The sequence below is a fragment of the Nomascus leucogenys genome, chromosome 12 (genome assembly GCF_006542625.1).
Source record: "Nomascus leucogenys isolate Asia chromosome 12, Asia_NLE_v1, whole genome shotgun sequence".
NCBI classification, from domain to species: domain Eukaryota; kingdom Metazoa; phylum Chordata; class Mammalia; order Primates; family Hylobatidae; genus Nomascus; species Nomascus leucogenys.
In genome coordinates, this window is record NC_044392.1 from 66,191,621 (window position 1) to 66,219,201 (window position 27,581).

General features: G+C 45.8%; 1 protein-coding gene across 2 annotated transcripts; it reads left to right on the forward strand.

Annotated features, from left to right (window-relative positions):
• Positions 1-901: 901 nt before the first annotated feature.
• GSTM3 (glutathione S-transferase mu 3) lies at positions 902-8,990 on the forward strand. 2 transcript variants are annotated; one of them, NM_001367605.1, is given in 9 exon segments: positions 902-987; positions 1,430-1,701; positions 2,026-2,101; positions 2,441-2,505; positions 4,571-4,652; positions 4,746-4,846; positions 5,185-5,280; positions 5,369-5,479; positions 5,761-6,431. In NM_001367605.1, coding segments are annotated over 8 exon segments (678 nt in total). In that variant the 5' UTR covers positions 902-987; positions 1,430-1,653; the 3' UTR covers positions 5,860-6,431.
• Positions 8,991-27,581: the final 18,591 nt, after the last annotated feature.

Below are 27,581 nucleotides of genomic sequence, written 5' to 3' on the forward strand. Positions count from 1 at the left end.
AGACCTCATCTCTGCTACTCACGCTCCCATGGTGATCTCATCTAGTCTCTAGTTTCAAACACAATCTACAGAGTGATCGCTCCTGTACTTGCTGTTTCCCTTTTCCTGGAGTTCTCCCTGTCTCCTGCAGGTAGGAAGTGATTTGAGATAAGAGAGGGAGAGAACTCTTCTGGCCAGGATAGAGGGTGATTCTGAGAAGGCTTCAAGGAAGAAGTGAGCATTTGAGCAAGGCTACTTGAGGAAGGATAGGCTATGGACATTAGGGTGCAGGCAGGAGCAGAGCAAACATGCTTGTAAAAGGAACAGCAATTATTCTGTTTTATATATATCAGCCCATGGTGGCCCCCACAGCAGAGTGGCTTGATCTCTCACCTCCTTCAGGTCTTTGTTTAAAGATTAACTTCTCCGTGAGGCCTTCTATGAACATATCCTTTAAAAACACAAATCCCCTTCCTACTGGGACTCCCCCAGTTCCCACCCTGAGACCCCCTATCTCTCTTCTCGATTTTCTCTCCATAGGATGTGTATCACCATCTGACTTACTAGATATTTACTATATATTAGTTTATTTCTTCCCCATTAGAATGTAAACTTCCTGAGGGCAGGGATTTTGACTGTTGAGTTCAATTCTGTATCCCCAGCACCTAAAACAGTGCCTGTCCATAACAGGCATGTTAAACATTGTTGGACAGATGAATGAATGAATGAAAAATGGTAGTACCTTTCCTCCTCCAGTCCACCCTACACAAAGAGGCAAGATTAATTTCCCTAAACGCGTGAGCATTAGGAAGTGGGAGGGGTTGGAGGAGGAAATTATAATAAGGAATCCATAAATTACTTAAGCCCATAAAACAAAGGTAGGAAACATTCGAGATAAGAGACCTCTTCTGGCCAGGATAGAGGTTGGTTCTGAGAAGGCTTCAAAGAGAAGGGAGACATTTCAGCAAGGCTGCTGAGGAAGGATAGGCTGTGGAAATTAGGATGCAGGCAGGAGGATCACAGAGCAAACACTCCAAGGTGGGAAACGCAAGTGTGTGTAGAAGGAACAGCAAGTATTGTTGGGTTGGGCTGGCTTATGAAGTTGTGACGGGCTGAGGGAGAGATAGGACTGGAAAAGCATGTTGGGGTCAGGTTTTAGAGGTCCTTGACTGACAGAGAGGGGAGCTTGGTCTGTGGGGAATCTTCTGCTCTGTGTGGTCAGAGGCTGGTCCCACTCTCCGGCCTTGCCCCAATCTCCCTATCCCTCATTCCAGCCCCGGCTGGCTCGGTAAAAACGGCGCGAATCTCGCCCTCCCTGGGTAACTAGGGTCCCCACTGCCTGGCTAGTGGTGCTTTTCGCGTCTTCACTGGCACCATTAATGAATGAAGTCTGGCTCCCACCCGCGGGGAAGGGAGGAGCCTCAACCTCGGGTCCCTTGCTCGCCTGCAGCGCTCCTGCCTGGGTCCCGCCTTGGGGTCGCCAGGCCCTGAACCCCAACGCCGGCAGAAGTCGCGCCTGCGCACGGCCCTGTGGAGCCGCGGAGGGAGGGGACGGAGAACGGGGCGGAGGCGGAGTCAGGGCGCCCGCGCGTGGGCCCCGCCCCCTTATGTCGGGTATAAAGCCCCTCCCGCTCACAGTTTCCCCAGTCCTCGAAGGCTCGGAGGCCCGTCACCATGTCGTGCGAGTCGTCTATGGTTCTCGGGTACTGGGATATTCGTGGGGTGAGTGCCGTCTCAACGGTAGAGCCGCTCGGTCAAAGAGACTGACGCGGAGAGGGCGGGTCTCTGGGTCCGCGATCAGAGCAGCTCTACCCGGGAGCCTTTTCGAGCTGCCGAGCCACGGATGTCGACCCCTGCCCAGCCTCTGGGATCGCGGGCCCTGTGGGGAGGGGCGGAGGAGACCACGCCGGAGCCGGGCCTGGGGGCCAATTAACCACCGCCCCGGGAGGATGCAGGGGCTCGGCAGCCCCAGGCCGGGGGACGTTAGCGGGCGGGGGTTGGGAATGGTTGGGAGCTGCGCAGTCGCTGAACCGCTGTCTTCCCCAGCTGGCGCACGCCATCCGCCTGCTCCTGGAGTTCACGGATACCTCCTACGAGGAGAAACGGTACACGTGCGGGGAAGGTAATGCCGCTCCGAGTGCCCGCGCAGCCAAGCTGGCCCTCCACTTGCCCTGGTCTTCTTACGCCCAGAAGATGGTGGCGTCGCGCCAAGGCCGGGTGGGACGTCTGCCCCAATCTGGATAAATAGAGACACATCCTTTATCTGGAACTGGGGGCTCTCTCTTTAACACAGCCCAAACCCGTCTTAATGCTTAACCAAACAGGGCTCAGAGGCTCGATGGTTATGCTTTTGGGGCCTGAGAATTTGAGGTATTGGGACCAAGTCATTTCTTTAGATCTTTCGCTCTTGTCAGGTGGGGTATTAAGGAAGTTGGGTCCCACTTAATTCTGTCTCTTACAGCTCCTGACTATGATCGAAGCCAATGGCTGGATGTGAAATTCAAGCTAGACCTGGACTTTCCTAATGTAAGTGGCTTTAGTAGAGGTGGCAGGCAGAAGGGAAAGCCTTCAAGTATATCCATCCTTGCCTCCTGCCTGGTACAGAAGGATGCAAAATAGGGGATCTTAACCTGGATAGAATAAATAGAATTCAGGGGTCCTTGAACTGGATGGATATGTATTTTCATCCCCATTAACCACTAGCAAAAGTTATTTCCTTTTATTGTGAAGAGAGACAATAAGTGACACTGGTTATTAGCCATGTCTGTCACTTTGTCACTAGTAGAAATCAGGTATTTTCTTTTTTGTGTGTTTCTTGTTCTCTTGTTTTGAGACAGGGTCTCACTCTGTCACTCAGGCTGGAGTGCAGTGGCACAATCACAGCTCACTGCAGCCTCAACCTCCCAGGCTCAACCAGTCCTCCCACCTCAGCCTCCCAAGGAGCTGGGACTACAGGCTCACACCACTATGCCCAGCTAATTTTTGTATTTTTGTTAGAGACAGGGTTTTGCCATGTTACCCAGGCCGATCCTGAACTTCTGGGCTCAAACAATCCTCCCACCTCAGCCTTCCAAAGTGTTGGGATTACAGGCATGAGCCACTGTGCCCAGCCTGAAATTAGGTAGTTTCATATTCTATTACATGCATTGCAGATATTTTAAGTGATACTTATATGCATGTAAGTAAATATATACATATTGTAGGGTCCAGCCCCACAGGGTCGGTGGGTCTCTCCCTGTGTGTGGCGACAAGAGAGTGTAGAAATAAAGACACAAGACAAAGAGATAAAAGACAGCTGGGCCCGGGGGACCACTACCACCAAGACGCGGAGACCGGTAGTGGCCCTGAATGTCTGGCTGCGCTGTTATTTATTGGATACAAAGCAAAAGGGGCAGGGTAAAGAGTGTGAGTCATCTCCAATGATAGGTAAGGTCACGTGGGTCACGTGTCCACTGGACAGGGGGCCCTTCCCTGCCTGGCAGCCGAGGCAGAGAGAGAGAGGAGACAAAGAGAAAGACAGCTTACGCCATTATTTCTGCATATCAGAGACTTTTAGTACTTTCACTAATTTTCTACTGCTATCTAGAAGGCAGAGCCAGGTATACAGGATGGAACATGAAGGCAGACTAGGAGCATGACCACTGAAGCACAGCATCACAGGGAGACGGTTAGGCCTCCAGATAACTGCGGGCAAGCCTGACTGATGTCAGGCCCTCCACAAGAGGTGGAGGAGCAGAGTCTTCTCTAAACTCCCCCGGGGAAAAGGAGACTCCCTTTCCAGGTCTGCTAAGTAGCAGGTGTTGTTCCTTGACACTTTTCGCTACCGCTAGACCATGGTCCGCCTGGCAATGGGCGTCTTCCCAGATGCTGGTGTCACTGCTAGACCAAGGAGCCCTTCTGGTGGCCCTATCTGGGCATAACAGAAGGCTCACACTCTTGTCTTCTGGTCACACCTCACTATGTCCCCTCAGCTCCTATCTCTGTATGGCCTGGTTTTTCCTAGGTTATGATTATAGAGCAAGGATTATTATAATATTGGAATAAAGAGTAATTGCTACAAACTAATGATTAATGATATTCATATATAATCATATCTAAGATCTATATCTGGTATAACTATCCTTGTTTTATATTTTATTATACTGGAACAGCTCATGTCCTCGGTCTCTTGCCTCGGCGCCTGGGTGGCTTACCGCCCACACATATAATGTTATTTACTTTGAGATTATGTTAGTCATTACATCTGCTTGCTATTTAATGCACTAATAGGCACATGTTACTCTATTTGAATTTTTAAAAATATTTTTTGATTGTGTAAGTTATCTATTTTGCTTCATGCATTTAACAACTTTATTCTGAGAAAAGGTCCATGGCATGCACGTACACCCACACATACACACACCAATTTAAGAACCCCTATCTAGAATCTTGTGGACCCAGTTGCTACCTTCTACTTATTTTCTTTTTTCTCCTGACACAGCATCTTCTCTCTCTCATTCACTGCCCTGCAAGTGTTCTTTTCCCCAGGAGAGAGAGGTAGGGAATCGAGAGAGAGGTAGGTTGTTCATTTGTCCCGTCCTTTTCCTTTCAGCTGCCCTACCTCCTGGATGGGAAGAACAAGATCACCCAGAGCAATGCCATCTTGCGCTACATCGCTCGCAAGCACAACATGTGTGAGTGGGGTAGGGCTGGTGAGGGACCCCAGGCTGGTAGTTTGTCTGAGAGTGGATGATGCCAAGGGTGATTTGTTGTCATTTGGCCTACAGGTGGTGAGACTGAAGAAGAAAAGATTCGAGTGGACATCATAGAGAACCAAGTAATGGATTTCCGCACACAATTGATAAGGCTCTGTTACAGCTCTGACCACGTGAGTTTTCTTAGCACACATCTGCTGAATGGAGTATCAGAAAAAGGGGTATTTAGGAACCCAAGGGTTATGTCTGTTCCATTCTGCTGCTGCTACCTTCCCACCAACCCAGATTGTTAGAATAAGAAACAGAACTTATATTTTTTGGTTTGTTTTGTCATGTAATTCTGGTGCTGGTGCCTCTTCTTTCCAAACTCCTCCTTCCCCGCCCTGCCTTCTCAAGTGAAGGCAATGAGAACCCACCTAGAGAAGGGGCTACTAAATGTCCATCACTGGCCTGTGCTCTGATTAACTACAAAGATGATCACCACTATTCTCATTCTGTTTTTTCCTCTCAGGAAAAACTGAAGCCTCAGTACTTGGAAGAGCTACCTGGACAACTGAAACAATTCTCCATGTTTCTGAGGAAATTCTCATGGTTTGCCGGGGAAAAGGTAGGAAGAAGGGAAAAGAAGAGGATACCTCTCTGTCTCTGCAGGCTACTGCTCCTCAGACCTAAGCATCTTATTGCTTTTCTTCTAGCTCACCTTTGTGGATTTTCTCACCTATGACATCTTGGATCAGAACCGTATATTTGACCCCAAGTGCCTGGATGAGTTCCCAAACCTGAAGGCTTTCATGTGCCGTTTTGAGGTGACGTTTCCTGCACCTTTCTCTTATAAAAACACTCACAGGCTCCCCTGGGACCTGCAGGATCCCATTGTGGAGGATTCCTCCCCGGCTTTTGCCTAAAGGGATCAATGGTTGGACACCTCTAGACCTTTAAGTCTTGGGAAGAGCCTGACTTCTATACCTCGAAGGCACTGTCTACAAAAAATGGAGGAGGTAGACGCAGGCAACATGTGAATGTTGCTGTTCTGCTATGCATCTGTTGGGTTGGAGTCTTTATAAGATTTGGTGTATTTTCCTTTCAGGCTTTGGAGAAAATCGCTGCCTACATACAGTCTGATCAGTTCTTCAAGATGCCCATCAACAACAAGATGGCCCAGTGGGGCAACAAGCCTATATGCTGAGCAGGAGGCAGACTTGCAGAGCTTGTTTTGTTTCATCCTGTCCCTAAGGGGTCAGCACTCTTTCTTTGCTCTTTTCAATAAATAGCACTTAACGTTACTGGCGTCCAGCTGAATTTCTCTTGGGTATAAAGGCTAAAAGGGAAAAAGAATATGTGGAGAATCATCAAGATATGAATTGAACCACTGTGATGCTGGCATTTCCCTACTCCCCAACTGAGTTCAAGGGCTGTAGGTTCATGCCCAAGCCCTGAGAGTGGTTACTAGAAAAAAAGAGATTGCACAGTTGGAGAGAGCAGGTGTGTTAAATGGGACTGGAGTCCCTGTGAAGACTGGGTGAGGATAACACAAGTAAAACTGTGGTACTGATGGACTTAACTGGAGTTCAGAAACCATCCTGTGTACACCTGGGAGTTTAGTGTGATAAAGGCAGTATTTCAGACTGGTGGGCTAGCCAATAGAGTTGGGACAATTGCTTACTCATTAAAAATAATAGAGCCCCACTTGACACTATTCACTAAAATTAATCTGGAATTTAAGGCCCAACATTAAACACAAAGTTGTTGAAATATTGATGAAAATGTAAGAATTTTTGTGACCACAGGATAGGAGAAGTTTCTTTAAAGATGTAAAAAGAAAAAACCATAGGCTGCTCTGCCTGTGGAGTAGCCATTCTTTATTCTTTTACTTTTTTAAATAATAACAGAATCACAAAGGAAAGAGTTACCAATTGAATAGGATCAAATTCTGCAACTTTTCCTAAGGCACCCACAAATAATAAGTGAGACAAAAAGCACTAGTATAAAGATTATATAAAGACCTATAAATCATTAAGACAATTGAGTTTTTAAAAATGGACAAAATCGATGAACAATTTATAAAATAGAAATATGGCCAAAAATGTCTAAAAGATGTTTATAATGTAAGGAATTATAAATTACAACAGTGAGAAACCATATTTCCTTCTACCCGATGAGTAAAAAGTATCTAAAGTGTTGGCAAGGCTTAGGAAAGTGATATGCATTTCCTGCTGGTCAACTTGTAAATTAGTATAGCTACTTTGGAGGACAATTCTAAAATTTAAATCATATCCTATGACCCAGCAATTCCATGCTATAAAAACTCATCCATGGCCGGGCTTGGTGGCTCACGCCTGTAATCCCAGCACTTTGGGAGGCTGAGGCAGGCGGATCACGAGGTCAAGAGATTGAGACCATCCTGGCCAACATGATGAAACCCCGTTTCTACTAAAAATACAAAAATTAGCTGGGCATGGTGGCATGTGCCTATAGTCCCAGCTACTCAGGAGGCTGAGGCAGGAGAATTGTTTGAACCTGGGAGGCAGAGGTTGCAGTGAGCCGAGATCACGCCACTGCACTCCAGCCTGGCTACAGGGCAAGACTCTGTTCTGTCTCAAAAAAAAAAAAAAAAAAACTCACTCAAAGAGGCATATACTAAGATGTTCACTGTGGCATTGTTTGTAATGACAAATAAGTGGAAACCATGTAAATACCTGTCAATACTATGGAGTACCACATGGCAACAGAAGAATGAGACTGAACTGTGTGAACTAACATGCAAAGATCCCCAAAACAGGCCAGGTGTGGTTGCTCACAGCTGTAATAACAACACCTTCAGAGGCTGAGGTGAGAGGGTCAGTTGAGGCCAGGAGTTTAAGACCAGCCTGGGCAACATAGTGAGACCCCTGTCTCCCCCCAAAAATTTTTTAATTAGCTGGGCACAGTTGCTCATGCATAGTCCCAGCTACCCAGGAGGCTGAGGTGGGAGGATCACTTGAGCCCAGGAATTTGAAGCTGCAGTGAGCTGTGTTCTTGCCACTGCACCCCAACCTGGGTGACTGAGCAAGACCCTGTCTCTTAAAAAAATAAAAAAGATCTCCAAGCATAGAGAAGAGTCTGGAGGGAAACACCAAACTCATAACAGGCTTACTACAGGCAAGTGGGATAAAGGCCCAGACTCCATGGTGGAAGTTAAAGGGCATTTCCAAGTTAAGGCTAAGACTTGCTCTTCTAAGAGAATGTACTCATGCATTGCTTGTGTAGTAGAAACTAGTTTTTAGAAAAGAAAGCAAACTTAAGAAACACTGACTCCTGTGGAGATGACTTGGCACCACTCTCCTTTCACAGAACAGAGTCTGAAAAGACTTCAGAGACAGGCCTGTGGGCCAGATTGCCATCCCCTATGGACCAGAAGCCAAGGATCTCTCTAGTGATGGTCAGAGGGCCCAAATGGCAGGGATACCCAGTGATGTCAGGAGGAGTGTTACAGACAGAAGGTGCTAAGCAGACAATTCAACTGCCATGTTTTGCCACCCCCTGTGAGCAGGGATTAGGTGTTCAGGCCAGTATCTTGGGCATGGGGAGCCTTTGGCCAGAAGAGGTATAAAGCTCAGAAGTTTTTCAGTCTGATAACTATTGATATAATTTCCATAGTGTGGGGGAGCGGTATGCTCTACCCTTGTGTATTTAAGTCAGGCCAGAGAAATTGAGGATGCCCCTGGGGCTAGATCGATGATATGACCAGAAATCAAAAAGGGAATGCATTATTTATTGCTGTGTAACACTATTGAGAGAGGAGGTAGTTAAGGGATGGATAGGCACATAGAGAGGGAGGGTCTCAGGAGAAGGGATAGAAAGGAACGATGTTCACAAGAACAACGGCAAGACAGCGCCTATACTGCCTCTACAGTTAATAGGAAAAATGTAAGAAGTTACCCTTAAGCTAGGATGTTGCTCGGAAGTGACCATCCCCACTTTGGTGCAGACACAATAAATCAGCCTAAATGTCCCTAATTTAACCCAGCTCATTATAATGTCATTAAACATGACATTAGCATTGTGGTTTTAGCACCCCCATGGGTTTTGCTTAGGCACTCATGGGTAATAACCAAGATGGAGTCCCTTTGGCAAACCTTAGGCATGCACAGCTGTAGCACCCCAAGAAGAAAATGTTACTTCTCTCATCTGGGCAAAACCCACAGAAGACTTCCCAGCTTCTGCCACATAAAAGACACAGAACACAGATGCCTTACTGGCAACCTGCTTTCAAGACCCCTGTCTTTGCTGAGAGCTTTCCTTTTTCCCAATAAATTCTACTCTGCCCTACTCACTCTCCATGTCCATGTGCCTAATTTTTCACGGTCATGGGACAACAGCCTGAACCTTGCCATACTCCAGGGGGCAAAGGAAGACTTCTACACTATTCCCACAAATTTAGCAGCCTAAAACAATACATGTTTATGGTCTCAAAGTTTTGTGGATTAGGAGTCTGGGCACAGCTGAACTGGGTCCTCTGCTCAGGGTTTCATCTGAAAACTGCAATCAGTGTGTCATCCAGAGCTTTGATCTCATCCCCAGGCTCAGTGGGAGAAGGATCTGCCTCCAAGTTTGTGTAATTGTTGATAGCATCAGTTCTTTGTTCCCTGTGGGACAGATGCCCTCCATTTCTCATTGGCTGTCAGCTAGAGCCACCTTCAGTTCCTTGCAAAAGGGGTCTCTTCAACATGGCCACCCATTTCACCAAAGCTAGTAAAGGAGTCTCCTGGAAGAAAGAACACTACAGTCCTATGTAATCTAATCACAGCAGTGACATCCCATCACCTGTTCTTATTCTATTAGAAGCAAGTCACCAGCCCCACCCACACTCAAGGGCATGAGTACTAGGAGGCAGGATCATGGGGGCCATCTTAGAGTCTGTTCACCACAAGGGAAGAAGGAAGGAAACAGGAGATTGGTCCTGCAGTCCTATGAGAAAAAAATCCTGGGAAAGACAGATGACAGGAGAAAGCAGCAAGGTAGGGAATGAGCAATTTGCAAGGGAGAAGTTTAAAAAGCCCAGGTCTGCAGGTGAAATGTATTTCACATGAATTCCAGATGGACAGATCAGATAGGCAAATCACATGTTTCAATTTTTTTAATTATTATGTTTGTTAGTGAAAATCCACTCAACAGTTATGCAAAACCTGGACCTTACTGGCCCAGAAAGCAGGGAAGGCCACTGAGAGGAACAGATCCTTTCCAAAAGAGAGGTGGATCCCCAGTTCTCAATCAGCTCCCAGCTCTAACTCTAGTATGGGCCAAGAAAAGAATGCTGTAACAATGGCTGCCTTCAAGAAAGTGGCAGATGTAAGGGGGTGGCTGGGGGCACATCCAAGGCACAGAGGCACAATAGTGATGGCTTTATACAAGTACCATCAGTAAGGGCTTAAAAGAAAACTTGAAACAGGTGCATTAGATTTGGTGGAGCAGTTCCCCAAAAGTATTAGGGAAACTCATTTGCATTCATTGTTGAAGGTTGAGCAACTGGGCATTTCTCGTTCAGAAAGAAATAGCTTATGTGATTAAAAGAAAGTTTGTTATAGAGTTGTTTCACTGTTACTAGGGAAAGGAGAGAGGGACAGGGATAGGCATGGACACCGATCTCCCTTTAAAGCCAGTTTAAGAAGCACTTATGAAAACACCTGGACTGTGTATAGAAATTGCACATTCCTTATCCTTCAGCTGCAGGACAGGTGGAGCAAATGAACCACGCAGAAAAAGAGGACTTAGGGAGTTCAGATGGATGGTGGGGGAAGGGAAGGACATAAAATTCAGTGGGTAATTTTTCTGACGTGTAAATTTGTTCATGTCACTCCCCTGCTTAAAGACGTTTAGTAGCTTCTAAGACCTCAGGAAAACATACTGTCTTCTCAGGCTTACCTTCACAACCTCACCTCTGCTCCCTTCCCAGTGACATCCTTGGCATGTGCCCTCCTCCTGCTGCCCTGGAGCACTGGGTCCAGTCTTTCTGAATTTCCAAGAGAGCAGCACTGTGTGGTGCTCAGGAGCACGGACTCTGGAGCCTAGCCGTCTGGGTTCAGATCCTGGCTTTGCCCCTGGTAAATGGTGGCCTCCTGTGCTCAGTGTCTTCTTTGATAAATGAACCCTCCCTCACAAGGTTGTTACGATAAGGAAGGAGACCACCCCTCATATTGTCTTATTCCCGATTTCTGCCTCAAAGAAAAAGTAGGAGTTAAAGAAAAGACAGAAAATAAATCAGTAGTCAGACAGCCCGGCGCAGCATTCCAGGCCTGGTAGTTAAAGAGCAACCCCTGACCTAGCTGGTTCTGTTATCTATAGATTCCAGACATTGTATGGAAAAGTACTGTGAAAATCCCTGTCATGTTCTGTTCCGTTCTGATTACCTGTGCATGCAGCCCCCAGTCACATACCCACTGCTTGCTCAATCGATCACGACCCTCTCAAGCGGACCCCCTTACAGTTGTAAGCCCTTAAAAGGGACAGGAATTGCTCACTTGGGGAGCTCAGTTTTGGAGACTGATGCTCCCAGCTGAATAAAGCCCTTTCCTTCCACAACTCGGTGTCTGAGGGGTTCTTGTCTGCGGCTCGTCCTGCTACATTTCTTGGTTCCCTGAACAGGAATCAAGGTGATTAACGGATGGTTGAGGCAGCCCCTTAGGTGGTTAGGCCTGCCCTGTGGAGCATCCCTGCAGGGGACTCCGGCCAGCTTGAGAGACGCGGATCCTGAGAGTGCTCCCAGGTAGGCAATTGCCCCAGTGGAACGCCTCGCCAGAGTAGCGCGTGGCAGGCCCCCGTGGAGGAGCAATGCAGTGGCTGAACACTGGGAAGGAACTGGCACTTGGAGTCTGGACATCTGAAACTTGCTAAGACTGCTCTTTGGAACTTGCGCACTCCATTTGAGAGGAAGCGTGGCCTGATGACCCACGACGTGCCTGTACCAGCACTTTAGTTTTTGTTTTTGACTTGACTTGGATTGCTTGATACTTTGGTTTTGGTTTTGACCTGGCTTGGATTTCCTGATACTCTGATTTTGGTTTTGATTCTGGTTTGGTGTAAACTGTAAAAGTGTGTGTGTGCCCTCTTTACCCGTTCTTTGTTTTGTGGTGTGCGTGTAGTGTGAGTGTGGTGTTTTGTCTCGAGGAAACATGGGTCAGGCACAAAGTAAGCCCACCCGACTAGGAACTACATTGGAAATTTTCAAAAAGGGATTTAAGGAAGACTATGGAGTTACTATGACACCAGGAAAACTTAGAACTTTGTGTGAGATAGACTGGCCAGCATTAGAGGTGGGTTGGCCATCAGAAGGAAGCCTGGACAGGTCCCTTCCCTCGAAGGTATGGCACAGGGGAACCTGTAAGCCAGGGCAACAAGATCAGTTCATGTATATAGATTCTTGGTTACAGCTAGTTTTAGATCCCCCACAGTGGTTAAGAGGACAGGCAGCAGAAGTACTAGTAGCAAAGGGACAGTTAGTTAAGGAAGGTTCTCACTTCACCTGCCATAGGAAGTCGGCGCCAAAAGTCCTGTCCGATCCAACACCAGAAGAATCACGGCAGGAATTGGAACCAGCAGTGCCCCCTCCTTATTGAGAGGAAGGGCTTCCCACTCCTGAGCCCACAGCACCTACACCTCCACCAGATATCCACACTCCTAGACCACCCACAGTAGACAAAAGAGGAAGTGAAGCCATGGGAGAAACTCCTCCCTTGGCAGCTCGCTTACGGCCCAAGACTGGAATCCAAATGCCCCTGAGAGAACAGTGATATACTGGGATAGATGAGGACGGACACATGGTGGAAAGGCATGCCTTTGTGTATCAACCTTTCACCTCTGCTGACCTCCTCAATTGGAAAAATAATACCCTATCTTACACCAAAAAGCCTCAAGTTTTAATTGACTTGCTCTAAACTATTATAAAACTCATAATCCTACTTGGGCTGATTGCCACCAGCTGCTCATATACCTCTTTAATACAGATGAAAGGTGAAGGGTGCTCCAGGGGCCAACTAAGTGGCTAGAGGATCATGCCCCACCCGATTACCAAAACCCCCAAGCATATATAAGAATTCAGCTGCCAGGAACAGACCCCCAATCGGACCTGAACAAGGGACCAGACATGGAGAGGCTAAGACGGTACCATGAGGCATTGGTAGAAGGTCTAAAGAAAGGGGCTCAAAAGGCTACAAATGTAAATAAGGTCTCTGAGGTCATCCAAGGAAAAGAGGAAAGTCCAGTGCAATTCTATGAAAGACTATGTGAGGCTTACCGTAGGTACACTCCTTTTGATCCAGATAGCTCTGAAAATCAATGCATGATTAACATGGCCTTAGTTAGTCAAAGCATGGAAGATATCAGGAGAAAATTGCAGAAACAGGCTGGGTTTGCAGGTATGAATACCTTGCAGTTACTGGAAATAGCCAATCAGGTGTTTGTGAATAGAGATGCAATAAGCTGCAGAGAAAGCTGTAAGGAAGGCAAATGCCAGACCAGGCCAAACGCCGACTTACTGGCCGTGGCCATTAGGGGAATTCCCCCAAAAGGACAGAGAAAGAGGAGATCTGAGAAGAATACCCAATCTAATCCGCCATGCTTGCATCGTAACCCATGTGCCTATTGTAAGGAAATAGGACATTGGAAAGATAAGTGTCCCCAACTGAAGGAAAAGCAAGATGATTCGGAGCAAAAGACCTCAGATAAAGACAAGGGAGCTTTGTACAATCTGGCTGAAGGGCTATTAGACTGAAGGGGACCAGGCTCAAGTGCCCCCAAGGAGCCCATGGTCAAGATTACAATTGGGTGCAAGGACATTAAGTTTTTGGTCGACACTGGTGCTGAACATTCAGTAGTGACCACCCCGGTTGCCCCCTTATCCAAGAAAACCATTGATATAATCGGAACAACAGGAGTTTCCACTAAGCAGGCTTTCTCTCTATTGTGGACCTGCTTGGTGGGGGGGACTTGAAATACTTCACCAGTTCTTGTACATGCCTGACTGTCCCTTGCCTTTGCTGAGAAGAGACTTGCTTAGCAAGCTGACAGCCACCATCTCCTTTACAAAACAGGGCTCTTTACAGCTAAAGTTACCGGGAACAGGAGTTATCATGGCGCTTACGGTCCCCTGGGAAGAAGAATGGAGACTTTTTCTAACTAAGCCAGGCCAAGAGATAAAACCAGCTAAGCGATGGCCCCAAGTATGGGTGGAGGATAATCCTCCAGGACTGTCAGTCGACCAAGCCCCCGTACTCATAGAAGTTAAGCCTGGGGCCCAGCCAATTAGACAAAAGCAGTATCTGATTCCCAGAGAAGCTCTCAAAGGAATCCAGGTTCATCTCAGGTGCTTAAAAGCCTTTGGAATTATAGTTCTTTGCCAGTCTCCATGGAACACACCCCTCCTGCCTGTCCCTAAGCCAGGGACCAAGGACTAACAGCCAGTACAGGGCTTGCGCTTGGTCAACCAAGCTACAGTGACTCTGCACCCAACAGTTCCCAACCCTTACACATTGTTAGGGCTGCTGCTGGCTGAGGACAGCTAGTTTACCTGTCTGGGCTTAAAAGATGCCTTCTTTAGCATCAGACTAGCTCCTGAGAGCCAGAAGCTGTTTGCCTTTCAGTGGGAAGATCCGGAGTCAGGTGTCACTACTCAGTACAGTTGGACCTGGCTTCCCCAAGGGTTCAAGAACTCCCCTACTATCTTCAGGGAGGCCCTGGCTCGAGACCTGCAAAAGTTGCCTGCTAAAGACTTAGACTGAGTCTTGCTCCAGTACACAGATGACCTTCTGCTGGGACACTCCACGGCAGTCGGGTGCGCAAAAGGGAGGGATGCCCTGCTTTGGCACCTGGAGAACTGTGGGTACAAGGTGTCCAAGAAGAAAACTCAGACCTGTAGACAGCAGGTACAGTACCTGGGATTCACCATTCAGAAAGGGGAGTGCAGCCTGGGGTCAGAAAGAAAGCAGGTCACCTGCAGCCTGCCGGAACCTAAAACCAGAAGGCAAGTAAGGGAATTCCTAGGAGCTGTGGGGTTTTGCAGATTATGGATTCCAAACTTTGTAATACTATCCAAGTCTTTGTACGGGGTTACAAAGTGGGGTGATCAGGAGCCCTTTGAATGGGGTCCTCTACAACAGCAAGCGCTTTTGTGAGTTAAAGGAAAAACTTATGTCAGCCCCAGCCCTGGGACTACCAGATTTGATAAAGCCCTTTACACTCTATGGGTCAGAAAGAGAAAAAATGGCAGTTGGAGTTTTAACCCAGACCGTGGGGCCCCGGCCAAGGCCAGTGGCCTGTCTCTCAAAACAACTAGACAGGGTTTCCAAAGCCTGACCCCCCATGTCTAAGGGCCCTGGCAGCGACGGCCCTGTTAGCACAAGAAGCAGATAAACTAACCCTTGGGCAAAACCTGAATATAAAGGCCCCCCATGCTGTGGTAACTTCGATGAATACCAAAGGACATCATTGGCTAACACATGCTAGATTAACCAAGTACCAAAGCTTGCTATGTGAAAATCCCCGCATAATCATCGAAGTCTGTAACACCCTAAATCCCGCCACCCTGCTCCCAGTATCAGAGAGCCCGGTCGAGCATAACTGTGTAGAAGTGTTGGATTCAGTTTATTCTAACAGATCTGACCTTCGGGACCAGCCATGGGCATCAGTAGACTGGGAGTTATACGTGGACGGGAGCAGCTTCATCAACCCACAAGGAGAAAGACGTGCAGGATATGTGGTGGTAACTTTGGATGCTGTCATTGAAGCCAAACCGTTGCCACAGGGCACTTCAGCCTAGAAGGCTGAGCTCATTGCTTTAACTCAGGCTCTAGAACTCAGTGAAGGTAAGACTGTAAACATCTACACTGATTCCCAATATGCCTTTCTAACCCTCCAAGTGCACAGAGCATTATTTAAGGAAAAGGGCCTGTTAAACTCTGGGGGAAAGGACACAAAATATCAACAAGAAATTCTACAATTATTAGAGGCAGTGTGGAAATCTCAGAAGGTGGCAGTCATGCACTGCAGGGGACATCAGGGAGCCTCCACCTCAGTGGCCTTAGGAAATTCCCATGCTGATTCAGAAGCTCCGAAAGCAGCATCTACCCCTTACCAGGCATCGGTAGCAGCCCCTTTACTCCCTCAAACACCTGACCTGGCACCTACCTATGGTAAGGAAGGAAAAGACTTTCCATGCAGAAGTGGGGCAAGTAATAAAAGAAGGATGGATCAGACTGCCAGATGGGAGGGTAGCTGTGCTGCAGTCGCTGGGAGCCACAATCGTACTGGCCACGCACGAAACCACTCATCTAGGTGAAGAGTCACTTGAAAAGTTGTTAGGCTGGTACTTCTACATCTCACACTTGCCAGCCCTTGCCACAGCACTAGCACAATGGTGCATTACTCACCAACAGCACAATGCAAGGCAAGGCCCCACTGTTCCACCCAGCATACAAGCTGATGGGGTGGCTCCTTTTGAGGATCTTCAGGTGGATTTCACAGAAATGCCGAAATGTGGAGGTAACAAGTATTTGCTGGTTCTTGTGTGTACTTACTCTGGGTGGGTGGAGGCTTATCCAACACAAACTGAAAAGGCCTACAAAGTAACCCATGTGCTTCTCCAAGATCTTATTCCTAGGTTTGGACTGCCCTTAAGAATTGGCTCAGATAACAGGCCAGCATTTGTGGCTGACTTGGTATAGAAGACAGCAAAGGCATTAGGAATCACTTGGAAGCTACATGCTGCCTACCAACCTCAGAGTTCCAGAAAGGTGGAGCAAATGAATCGAACTATCAAAAATAGTTTAGGGAAAGTATATCAGGAAAAAGGATTAAAATGGATACAGGCCCTTCCTATGGTATTGTTTAAAATTAGATGCACCCCTTCTAAGAAAACAGGATACTCCCCTTATGAAATACTGTATCATAGGCCTCCTTCTATACTACGGGGACTTCCAGGCACTCCCTGAGAGTCAGGTGAAATTGAGTTACAGCGACAGCTACAGGCTTTGGGAAAAATTATACAGACAATCTCAACTTGGGTAAATGAGAGGGGTCCCATCAGCTTATTCTCCCCAGTTCACCCTTTCTCTCCAGGTGATCGCGTGTGGATCAGGGACTGGAACGTAGCCCCTTTGCGGCCACACTGGAAAGGACCTCAGACCATCATCCTGACCCCCACCCCCCACGGCTGTAAAGGTAGAAGGAATCCCAGCCTGGATGCACCACAGCTGTGTGAAACCTGTAGCGGCTGAAACATGGGAGGCAAAACAGGCCCGGACAACCCCTGCAAAGTGACTCTGAGGAGGACGACAAGCCCTGCTTCAGTCACACCTGGAGGCTGACTGGTCTACGCATTGCCGAAGCATGAGGAGAATCATCATGGGACTCACTTTCCTTAAAATTTGGATTTGTACAGTAAAGACTTCAACTGACCTTCCTCAGACTGAGGACTGCTTCCAGTATATACATCAAGTCACTGAGGTAGAACAAAAGGTTGCTACAGTCCTATTATTTTATGGTTATTATAAGCGTACCAGGACTCTAAAAGGAACTTATTTGTATAATGCTATACAAGGTATATAGCCCAGGAAGTGACCAGCCTGATGTGTGCTATAATCCATCTGGGCCCCTTATGACTACCATTTTTAAAATAAGAGACTGGCAACTTCTGGGATCTGAAAAACCTCAATTATTAGACAGCACTGCAAGAGTGAGGAAGGACTTCACCCTTCCTGTGGGAAGACCCAGCTGCCTTGGGCAAAAACTGTATAATAGTACTACAAAAACGGCCACCTGGTGGAGTTCAAACCACACTGAAAGAAATCCACTTAGTAAATTCCCAAAGTTGCAAACCGTGTGGACCCAACTGGAGTCCCATAGGGACTGGACAGCCCCCACTGGATTACACTGGATAGAGCTTATGCCAAATTACCCGACAAGTGGGCAAGTAGTTGTGTTATTGGCAATATTAAACCATCTTTCCTCCTACTGCCTGTAAAAACAGGTGAGCTCCTGGGCTTCCCTGTCTATGCTTCCCACAAAAAGAGAAGCATAGCTATAGGAAACTGGAAAGATGATGAATGGCCCCCTGAGAGAATCATACCATATTATGGGCCTGCTACTTGGGCACAAGATGTCTCATGGGGATGCCAGACCCCCATTTACATGCTCAACCAAATCATACGGTTACAAGCTGTCTTAGAAATAATCACTAATAAAACCGGCAAAGCCTTGACTATTCTGGCCCAGCAAGAAACTCAGATGAGAAATGCTATCTATCAAAATAGATTGTCTCTTGACTACTTGCTAGCAGCTGAAGGAGGGGTCTGTGGGAAATTTAGCCTTACTAATTGCTGTCTACATATAGATGATTAAGGGCAAGTAGTTGAAGACATATTTAGAGATATGACAAAACTGGCACATGTGCCCGCGCAAGTGTGGCATGGATTTGATCCTGAGGCCATGTTTGGAAAATGGTTCCCAGCACTAGGAAGATTTAAAACTCTTATAATAGGAGTTATAATAGTAATAGGAACCTGTTTACTGCTCCCTTGTTTGCTACCTGTACTTCTTCAAATGATAAAAAGCTTCATCACTACCTTAGCTCACCATAATGCTTCAGCACAAGTGTACTATATGAATCACTATCGATCTGTCTTGCAAGAAGACGTGGGTAGTGAGGATGAAAGTGAGAACTCCCACTGATGAATGAGATTCTCAAAGAGGAGGAATAAGGGAGGAGACCACCCCTCATATTGTCTTATGTCCAATTTCTGCCTCAAAGAAAAAGTAGGAGTTAAAGAAAAGACAGAAATGAAATCAGTAGTTAGACAGCCTGGTGCTGCATTCCAGGCCTGGTAGTTAAAGATCAACCCCTGACCTAACTGGTTCTGTTATCTATAGATTCCAGACATTGTATGGAAAAGCACTGTGAAAATCCCTGTCCTATTTTGTTCCATTCTGATTACCAGTGCCTGCAGCCCCCAGTCACATATCCCCTGCTTGCCCAATCGATCATGACCCTCTCACCTGGACCCCCTTAGAGTCATAAACCCTTAAAAGGGATAGGAATTGCTCACTCAGGGAGCACGGTTTTTGGTGATGTGAGTCCACCAATGCTCCCAGCTGAATAAAGCCCTTTCCTTCCACAACTCAGTGCCTGAGGGGTTCTTGTCTGTGGCTCGTCCTGCTACAATGAGAATGAAGTCAATATTTCTAGAGCACTTGGGCCAGGCGTGGTAGCTCACACCTGTAATCCTAGCACTTTGGGAGGTGGAGGCAGATGGATCACTTGAGGTCAGGGGTTCAAGTCCAGCCTGGTCAACATGGCAAAACCCATCTCTACTAAAAATAAAAAAATTAGCTAGGCATGGTGATGCATGCCTATAATCCCAGCTACTCGGGAGGTTGAGACAAGGGAATCACTTGAATCTGGGAGGCAGAGATTGCTGTGAGCTGAGATCACGCCACTGCACTCCAGCCTAAGTGACACAGCGAGACTCTGTCTCAAAAAAAAATATTTTAGAGCACTTGAAACAGATCAATGTTACATAAATTTATAAATATAAATTGCCAAAACGCACCACATTCACTTTTATATTTTCACACTTTAATACATGCTGTCCCCTCTGCCTCTTGCTTTTCCCCCAACTCCCTTAGCCTTCAAATCAGATTTGAAGTCACATCTGATAAACCCTGTGGTGATGGTCACCAAAGATTTCTGATTGTTTTCCCATTGGGAAAGCTTCATGACACTCTTTAACTTAAATATGGTCTCCTGACTTGTTGGGCCAATTAAACATAAGTAGAAATTACACACATTTTCCATGCAGAAGTTTTAAAAGCCAGCGAGTAAGTCACCATATCTGACTACCACAGTTGTCTAGACTCAGAACAGGTGCCAAGTTAAAGCCTCCATCGGCCTAGGTCTCTAACAGACTACGAAGAGCACGGCCCCTGTTGATCACATCCGGCATGAAGGGTAAGTAAGAAATAAGCGTGTATTAACCCACTAGGATTTGGTTTATCCTGACTGACATTTCTCCACCTCCCACAGGCTAATTTAAATGCACATATTTTAAATTTTTGTTCCCACAGGGTACAATGCTTTCCTCGATCAGGACTTAACACACAACTCCAGTTGTTCATTTAGATGTTAGTCTCTGCTGCTAAAGTATAAGTTGCCTGAGAGCAGAGACTATTTCTTATGCAAAATTTTATATTTAGTGCTTGCACAGAGCCTGACACAAAGTAGGCACTCACAACTGTGCACTGATTCCTGTCATTTACTGAGAATTGGAAGAAAAAAAGAAGAGTTTGCTTGATAGGTAAATGCCTAATGCCCTCAAGGAACTTTAAAAAATTCCTCTTTGTTTTGACTGAGAGACAGAACCCAGAAAAACAGAATGCCCTGTCTTAAAACAGAGAGTTCAGGTAGAAGTACCTGGAGTCAGAACTGAAGTTCATGTTCAGGGAGGTCTCAGAGGATCAGCAAGGCACTGAGGCTGGAGAGTAGGTTATATGAGTTTGTGAAAGGAAAATATCTTGAGCCCCCAAAATCAGTAAGCTAAAAAGAAAATTCAAACTGGAAACTGCTCAGGACAAACCTACCTCCCATTCTATTCAAAGCCATCCCTCTGCTCATTGAAATAGATGCATATTCTGATTGCCTCCTTTGGAAAGGCCTCAGAAATCAGAGACAGAAGGAAACCATCTGTCTCTCACTTACCTGTGACCTGGAAGCCCAACGCCCTCCCCCCTGCTTTGAGTTGTCCCTGCCTTTCTGGATGGAACCAATGTACAACTTACATATATTGATTAACATCTCATGTCTCCCTAAAATGTATAAAACTAAGCTGTGCCCCGACCACCTGGGGCACATGTCATCAGGACTTCCTGAGGCTGTATCACAGACACGTGCCCTCAACCTTGGCAAAATAGACTTTCTAAATTAAGTGAGACCTGTCTCAGATTTTCTGGGTTTACATTTTGGTAACCATGAAGGGATTCTGGGTGGAGATGCCCCTGACCTTTGACAAATCTCCTATTGGTGCTTGGTACCAACATGAGCTAACTTTATGGCTCAAACCAACAGGACAATTTGCTGAGGTCTGAGAGCACCCCCTGCAGAGAATCCCTGATTTCCAAAAATTTGGTCGAGATCTAAAATTTATTTTCCTGTACAACTCCTCTTTTCTTTGGAATTTTACTTGCTTCCAACAAGGAAGGCAAGTTTTCCTGCTTCCATGATGATGGAAGGCAGGAAACTCCTTAATGGAGTTTGAGCTAGCTTCTAACAGGGAAGATGAGGCTTTTTTTCCTGCTTCTAGGATTGTAGAGAGCAGTCTACAGCCTGAGACACATCACTAGGTAAGAAACTGGTTTGGGATTCTGTCTGGCAACTTATTTTTAAATGACTAAAGTTAGCATTAACAACCAGCTGGTGTTAATTTCTGCTTACACTTAGAGCATTCAGAAATCATATAATTTGTGTGATCATTGTTAGTTTTGCTTAACTATTTTGTTGTTTGTTTCTGTCTTGTTGGGTTTTGTGTGTGTGTGTTTTGGTCCTTTCCTGACCAGATTTGACCAACTCCAAACCCTGTACCTCATGAGTGTGGAATCTTCCACTCTGAAGAAATAAGAGCACCTTGCTCCCGGCCTTTCGGGGCATTCTCAGGTGACTGAGAATCATGTGAAGGTGTCTGGGAGGAACACAGGTCCCTAAGACCTGCAGCGGCTTTGAATAGGTTTTCCCCTCAGGAGAACATACCTAGGGCCTAATCTCAGCCAGCAGGTGCATATAAGGAGCTGGCTCCGCCCACACCTTGAGCCCCTGGCACACTGTGCCAGGTAGCTGCAACACAGGTGGACCAAACTGGTTCAGGGTGTAACGGCCCTGAAAAGCTAGGTCTGCAAGCAGCACATTTTGGGTCCAACACACATCCTGACTTGGTCAAATCCAAAGGGGAACTCTAAATTATGGGTAACAAGCCTCTGAAGTGGCTAAAATACCCACACACACACAAAAAAAAGTGGCATAGGCCGGGCATGATGGCTCACACCTGTAATCCCAGCACTTTGGGAGGCAGAGGCAGGCAGATCACGAGGTCAAGAGATCAAGACCATCCTGGCCAACATGGTGAGACCCTGTCTCTTCTAAAAATACAAAAATTACCTGGGTATGGTGGCACACACCTGTAGTCCTAGCTACTCAGGAGGCTGAGGCAGGAGAATTGCTTGAATCTGGGAGGCAGAGGTTGCAGTAAGCCATGATCACGCCACTGTACTCCAGTCTGGTGACAGAGTGAGCCTCCATCTCAAAAAGAAAAAAAAAAAAGGTGGTATGGTGGGGGGGAGAAAAATGGCCAGCAAAAGGAAACCAAAAAAGAGGAAAGAGAAAAGGAAACAAAAAAAAGAGGGAAGATTTTTTATTTTGACTATTAAAGGGACTTTATTATGTAACAAGGCCACTTTTTGCCAGCCAGACCAAATTGAAAGCATTGGCTGCTCCCCACACTGCAGTTCAATAGCTAAGGTTCTGCCTTCTTTTTTTCTACTATGACACGTTTGGTTCCTAAATCAAGCCCTTGCTGGTTTGATACTTGGTACTTCTGAAATAGCAGCAATTTGTCTTAGCTGAAATATAGTAATGAGATTTAAAAATATTTTTTTAAAAAGGAGCTCAATGGTTAAATGTCAGCTTAATTAAAAGCTATCATCCAAGATATGTGTGTGTGCATAAGTGCATATTCGTATTTAAAAGGCCTTTTTGTTTTTGTTTTTCTCTTCTAGAACCTTGTATTTTTTTGAGCAAAAGTTTTTTTCTTCTGAGTTGACTGAATTCTGTTTTCACCTGATTTTTTAACTAAAATATTTATTGCAACAGAGGCTACTCTTGAGTTAAGGAAGAATATAGTTTAGACACTTAGACATGTCTTTGTTTAAAAAAAAAATTTTTAAGTGCACAGTAAAAGCATCACATGTTCTAGCCTCATAATAATTCTCCATTTTTGGAGACCCAGGATTCATTGTGGGTTCTGCCCGGAACTCAGAGATCCAGTTAAAAAAATAGGTAGTTCCTATCTAAATAAAATTGGTCTCCTTAGGCAATCCAATGATAAATTTCTATAATTTTATGTTCAATTGGCAAATAAATCCATTTTTAATTTCCCTCTAGCTCACCAGACATTCTATTTGTACCTGATGATGTACATTTAGCTATTTAAACTGTCAGGCCTCTGAGCCCAAGCCTGCACGTATACATCAAGATGGCCTGAGGCAACTGAAGAACCACAAAAGAAGTGAAAATGGCTGGTTCCTGCCTTAACTGATGACATTACCTTGTGAAATTCCTTCTCCTGGCTCAGAAGCTCCCCCACTGAGCACCTTGTGACTCCCGCCCCTGCCTACAAGCGAACAACCCCCTTTGACTGTAATTTTCCACTACCTACCCAAATCCTATAAAACTGCTCCACCCTAAACTCCCTTTGCTGACTCTCTTTTCAGACTCAGCCCACCTGCACCCAGGTGATTAAAAAGCTTTATTGCTCACACAAAGCCTGTTTGGTGGTCTCCTCACATGGATGCGCATGACATTTGGTGCCGTGACTTGGATTGGGGGACTTCCCTTGGGAGATCAATCCCCTGTCCTCCTGTTCTGACACTGCACTGCCTCTTGCAGCCATGTGATAAATTGTGCATAAGGCTCCCGTGATCCCTGCATAACATGTAGAAAAGTCTGCACTGGAACTCTCTCTTCAGGAATTGTGCTCCAAACACATTTGGTGGCTAAGGCAGACTGGTGGTAAGTGGCCTCTGGGAGTGTTAATTGTTATACCAGATCTGAAAAGGGGTCACTACATGTTAGCATTTCCTCTGTAATGTGTCCTTGACCAGCGGTGCGATTCTGCCTAGCCTGGTCTGCACACATTTCTTGCCAATTTAAACTCCATGTCGGATATGCACTGGCGGATAAGCAAGTGTGAGCCAAATATTTTATATCAAAGGGTGGAAGGCACATGGCTCCAAACACCGATTCTAACTGCCCTATAGTAAATGGGCTTTGCCCTCTATTATTAACCACACTAGCTTTTAAATCTTTTATAATTGAAACTCTACAAGAGTGTGTTCATGTAAAAGATGTTGTGGGTCATTCAGATCAGGCCTTACAGTAACAGGAAAAGCACAGGGTCCTAAAGGTTCACCAGCCATAGCAGCAGCACGCAAAATTATTTGTATGGGGGTTTCTACTTCTGTTATTGGAGAGGGTGGCAGAGGCCAATTCTCCTCTCCTTTTTCCTGCTTAGCAAGTGGCCAAATCTCCTCCCTTTTCTCTTGCTCATTATTTTCAATAGGCACTGTCAGAGGAATAAATAATCTTTTTAATTCTTGAGACTCAGAACCTGACTCCTGTTGTCCGACAGAATTAGAAGGAGACAGCAGCAGTAGGATTGTGCAAACCAAACCCCAAGCAGAAAAAACAGAAGGGTCTACTTTAAGACCTTTTTGATGAGCCCGTTTCAATCCTTCTCCTACTCTGTCCCAATTTTCCACATCAAGAGTGCCTGCCTGCAGAAACCATGGGTTACGCATAATAACCTCCTGCAGAAGCTTAGTTAATGTTTGCGAATTAACTTGAGCTCCAGGCTGTTTCAACAGAACTTTAAGCAACTGCACATAATTTTTTTCTTCAAAAGACAAATTCTGCCCCATGTTACCCTGATTCAGAAAATTCCTGTTCCCAGTACTTCTTTAGAGCACTGGACTTATATCCACTGCCAGCAGATTCATCCCAGGGTCCCTGTTCATCTGGTCAATTTCACTTCCTCTGCTCCAGCAGACCTTCTTTGTTCATGTCCTCAAATCCCTGTTTTCAGGCACCACTTTGCTGTGGACCTTGCTGGACTGAACAAAGGAGGACCAAAGCGGGAATAAAGACAAAGACTAAAGTGTATGTTTGGAAGAAGGGGGTCAGGGGGGTCCTTGCTTCTAGTGAACAAGGGCCCTGAGCTTTTAGAGCCCTTCATATTTATTGAGTAAAGGAGATAGGGAGAAAGGGATGGTTGTGGTCAACTGCTTGACTTAGTGCAGGCCTGCATGACTGCATTATTTGAACAGTAGGCTCCAGATGTCCCAGTAGATAACCTCAAGGAGCACAGCACCAGGGAGTGACTACCCTCAGCATACCTTCTGGCGGCAGGCACGGATGCAAGTTTGCTCACATTCTGTATTCATGATAAACAGTTTGCTGTTTGATCATATAGCCTCCAGTGGAATGCTGAGTTGGTCAAAACCCTCAGGCTTTCGGCTCCCAACACAATAATAATCTGTTTTCATTTGTAACAGGACACAGTTGGAGAAACTGCTTATTTTACCAAAGCTTTAACTTGAATGGTATGCTTTTCTTTAAGGAATCAAACTTGATTTATGGAGCCAATAAAGCCACTTGGGAAACTGGACTCATACATTTGTCCACCTGTGGTAGGTAAAGAATGTCACTTTCTGACAGGCCCAGGAGCCCCAAGTTTACCTTGGAACCTCAAGGGGAGAGGATCACCCAACTCATAGGTATTTGATGGCACAAATCCATGGCTGAGCTCAGCTTTAAAACAGTTTTATCTGAGATTCCTCCTGTGAACCCAGAAAATGCGAGACAAGTTCCAGAAAATCCGAGACAGGTCTTTATTTATTTATTTATTTATTTTTAGAGGGAGTTTTGCTCTGTTGCCCAGACTGGAGTGCAATGACACAATCTCCACTCACTCTAATCTCCACCTCCCAGGTTCAAGTGATTCTCCTGCCTCAGCCTACCAAGCAAGTAGCTGGGATTACAAGCGCCTGCCACCATGCCCAGCTAAGTTTTGTATTTTTAGTAGAGATGAGGTTTTGCCATGTTGGCCAGGCTAGGCTTGAACTCCTCATCTCAGGTGATCCGCCTGCCTCGGCCTTTCAAAGTGCTGAAATTACAGGTGTGAGCCACCACACCCAGCCAGGTCTCAGTTAATTTAGAAAGTTTGTTTTGCCAAGGTTGAGGATGAGTACCGGTGGCACAGTCTCAGGATGTCCTGACAACATGTGCCCCAGGTGTTCAGGGCACAGCTTGATTTTATACATTTTAGAGAGACATGAAACATCAATTAATATATATAAAGAAGTACATTGGTTTGGTCTGGAAAGGTGGGACAACTTGAAGCCCCCACCTGCTTCGAGTTGTCCAGCCTTTCTGGATGGAACCAATGTACTTTTTACATATATTGATAAGCCATAGCTTTTATATATATTTACAAACCAAGCTGTGCCCCGACCACCTTGGGGACATGTTGTCAAGGACTTTCTGAGGCTGTGTCATGGGCACATCCTCAACCTTGGCAAAGTTTCTGATTTAACTTGGACCTCTCTCAGATTTTCTGGGTTTACAAGTTCATGGTCTGGCTTATTTCTTCCTTGCTTAGGCTAAATTGGAATGAAACATTTCTGAAAACTAACAGGGATTGGCTGTTAATGTTCTTATGGGGTTTACAATGGAAATAATTACAGATAACTGACACGTGAGACTTAAATCCGGAAGAAAAGATTAAATGGGTGTGTGTATATTTGAATTTTAAATGAATAGGTGCTGCTGTGTGGCCTGACTTGGAGACAGCGGGCCAACCTAGTGTTCACAGGAGATGTTTTCCATGATGCAAAATAATAGGAATAGAACACACCAGCTAATAATGTTCATGTTGTATTGGAAGTTTGAAGGAAAATTAGAATTATTAAATAGGCCTGTACTTTATCTTCTGTGGTACAACACTTTCAATTATATTAACAGATACTCTTTTTGAACTGTGACCAAGACCCTATCTGCTTCTTTCCAAAATTATGTTTCAGGCCGCACGCAGTGGCTCATGCATGTAATCCCAGCACTTTGGGAGGTGGAGGGAAGCAGAGGCAGGCGAATCACTTGAGCCCAGGAGTTCAAGACCAGCCTGGGCAACATGGCAAAACTCCATCTCTACAAAATACAGGAAAAAAAATTAGCCAGGCATGGTTGCATGTGCCTGTAGTCCCAGCAACCCAGGACGCTGAGGTGGAAGGATCATCTGAGCCCAAGGAAGTCAAGGCTGCAGTGAGCCATGATTGCACTACTGCACTCCAGCTTGGGCGACAGAGTGAGACCTTGTCTTAAAAAAAAAAAAAAAAAAATTGTTTCAACTGGGAAGAGAACTAAAGATATGCAGGGAATGTAGGGTGTCTGTTGGGCCTTTTGGACATAATATGCTTTGAGAGGATTTGTTGGGGCTATTCCAAAAGGTGGAGTCCTCTGTGGAAAACCAGATCTGTTTACAAGGAGTATGACAATTAACATTTACAGAGAGAGTTGTTCCGGAACCCATCAGAATGGACCACTCTCACTCACTGCTTCCAAGTCTTAGGTTACCATGTGGTAGTGGCCAGTCTGTCTCTGTGTCTCTGTCATCAGTAAGAGTTTCCCTCACCATTCCACACAAGCCACATGAGCCTAAAAAAATGTAGGGTAACAAAGTGGGATGACAGTAAACCTGAGTGGGGTCACAGAGGGATGGAGACAAGAGCCAATCCAAGGAGTGACTTTGGGTTGTTCATATCAATGCTTAGTATATAAGTCTTATTACACAATATCTCTTCAGAGTCCCTTCACCGAAGAAGTGCATTCTATAAGCATTGTAAATAAACGCAAAACAGCTTGTTTGCAAATCTGAGTGCAGCCTGTTTTCTACTGTATCATATAGGCTTACCTAATTTTTCCCTTTTTTCCACTTCCCATTTCATTTATTTTATAGAGGGTGAATTGGGGTCTGTTTTTACTCTTTCTTTCATCCTTTATTATTATTATTTTTTTTAGAGACAAGCTCTCGCTATGTTGCCCAGGCTGGAGTGCACTGATTATAC

What these genes read in the sequence shown, in the direction of transcription:
- GSTM3 (XM_003267925.3), top strand. Translation starts at nt 1,587, where the DNA reads ATGTCGGGTATAAAGCCCCTCCCGCTCACAGTTTCCCCAGTCCTCGAA. An exon ending in TAGACCTGGACTTTCCTAAT is followed by an intron (nt 2,506 to 4,570) that starts GTAAGTGGCTTT and finishes TTTTCCTTTCAG; the next exon opens with CTGCCCTACCTCCTGGATGG. An exon ending in CATGGTTTGCCGGGGAAAAG is followed by an intron (nt 5,281 to 5,368) that starts GTAGGAAGAAGG and finishes CTTTTCTTCTAG; the next exon opens with CTCACCTTTGTGGATTTTCT.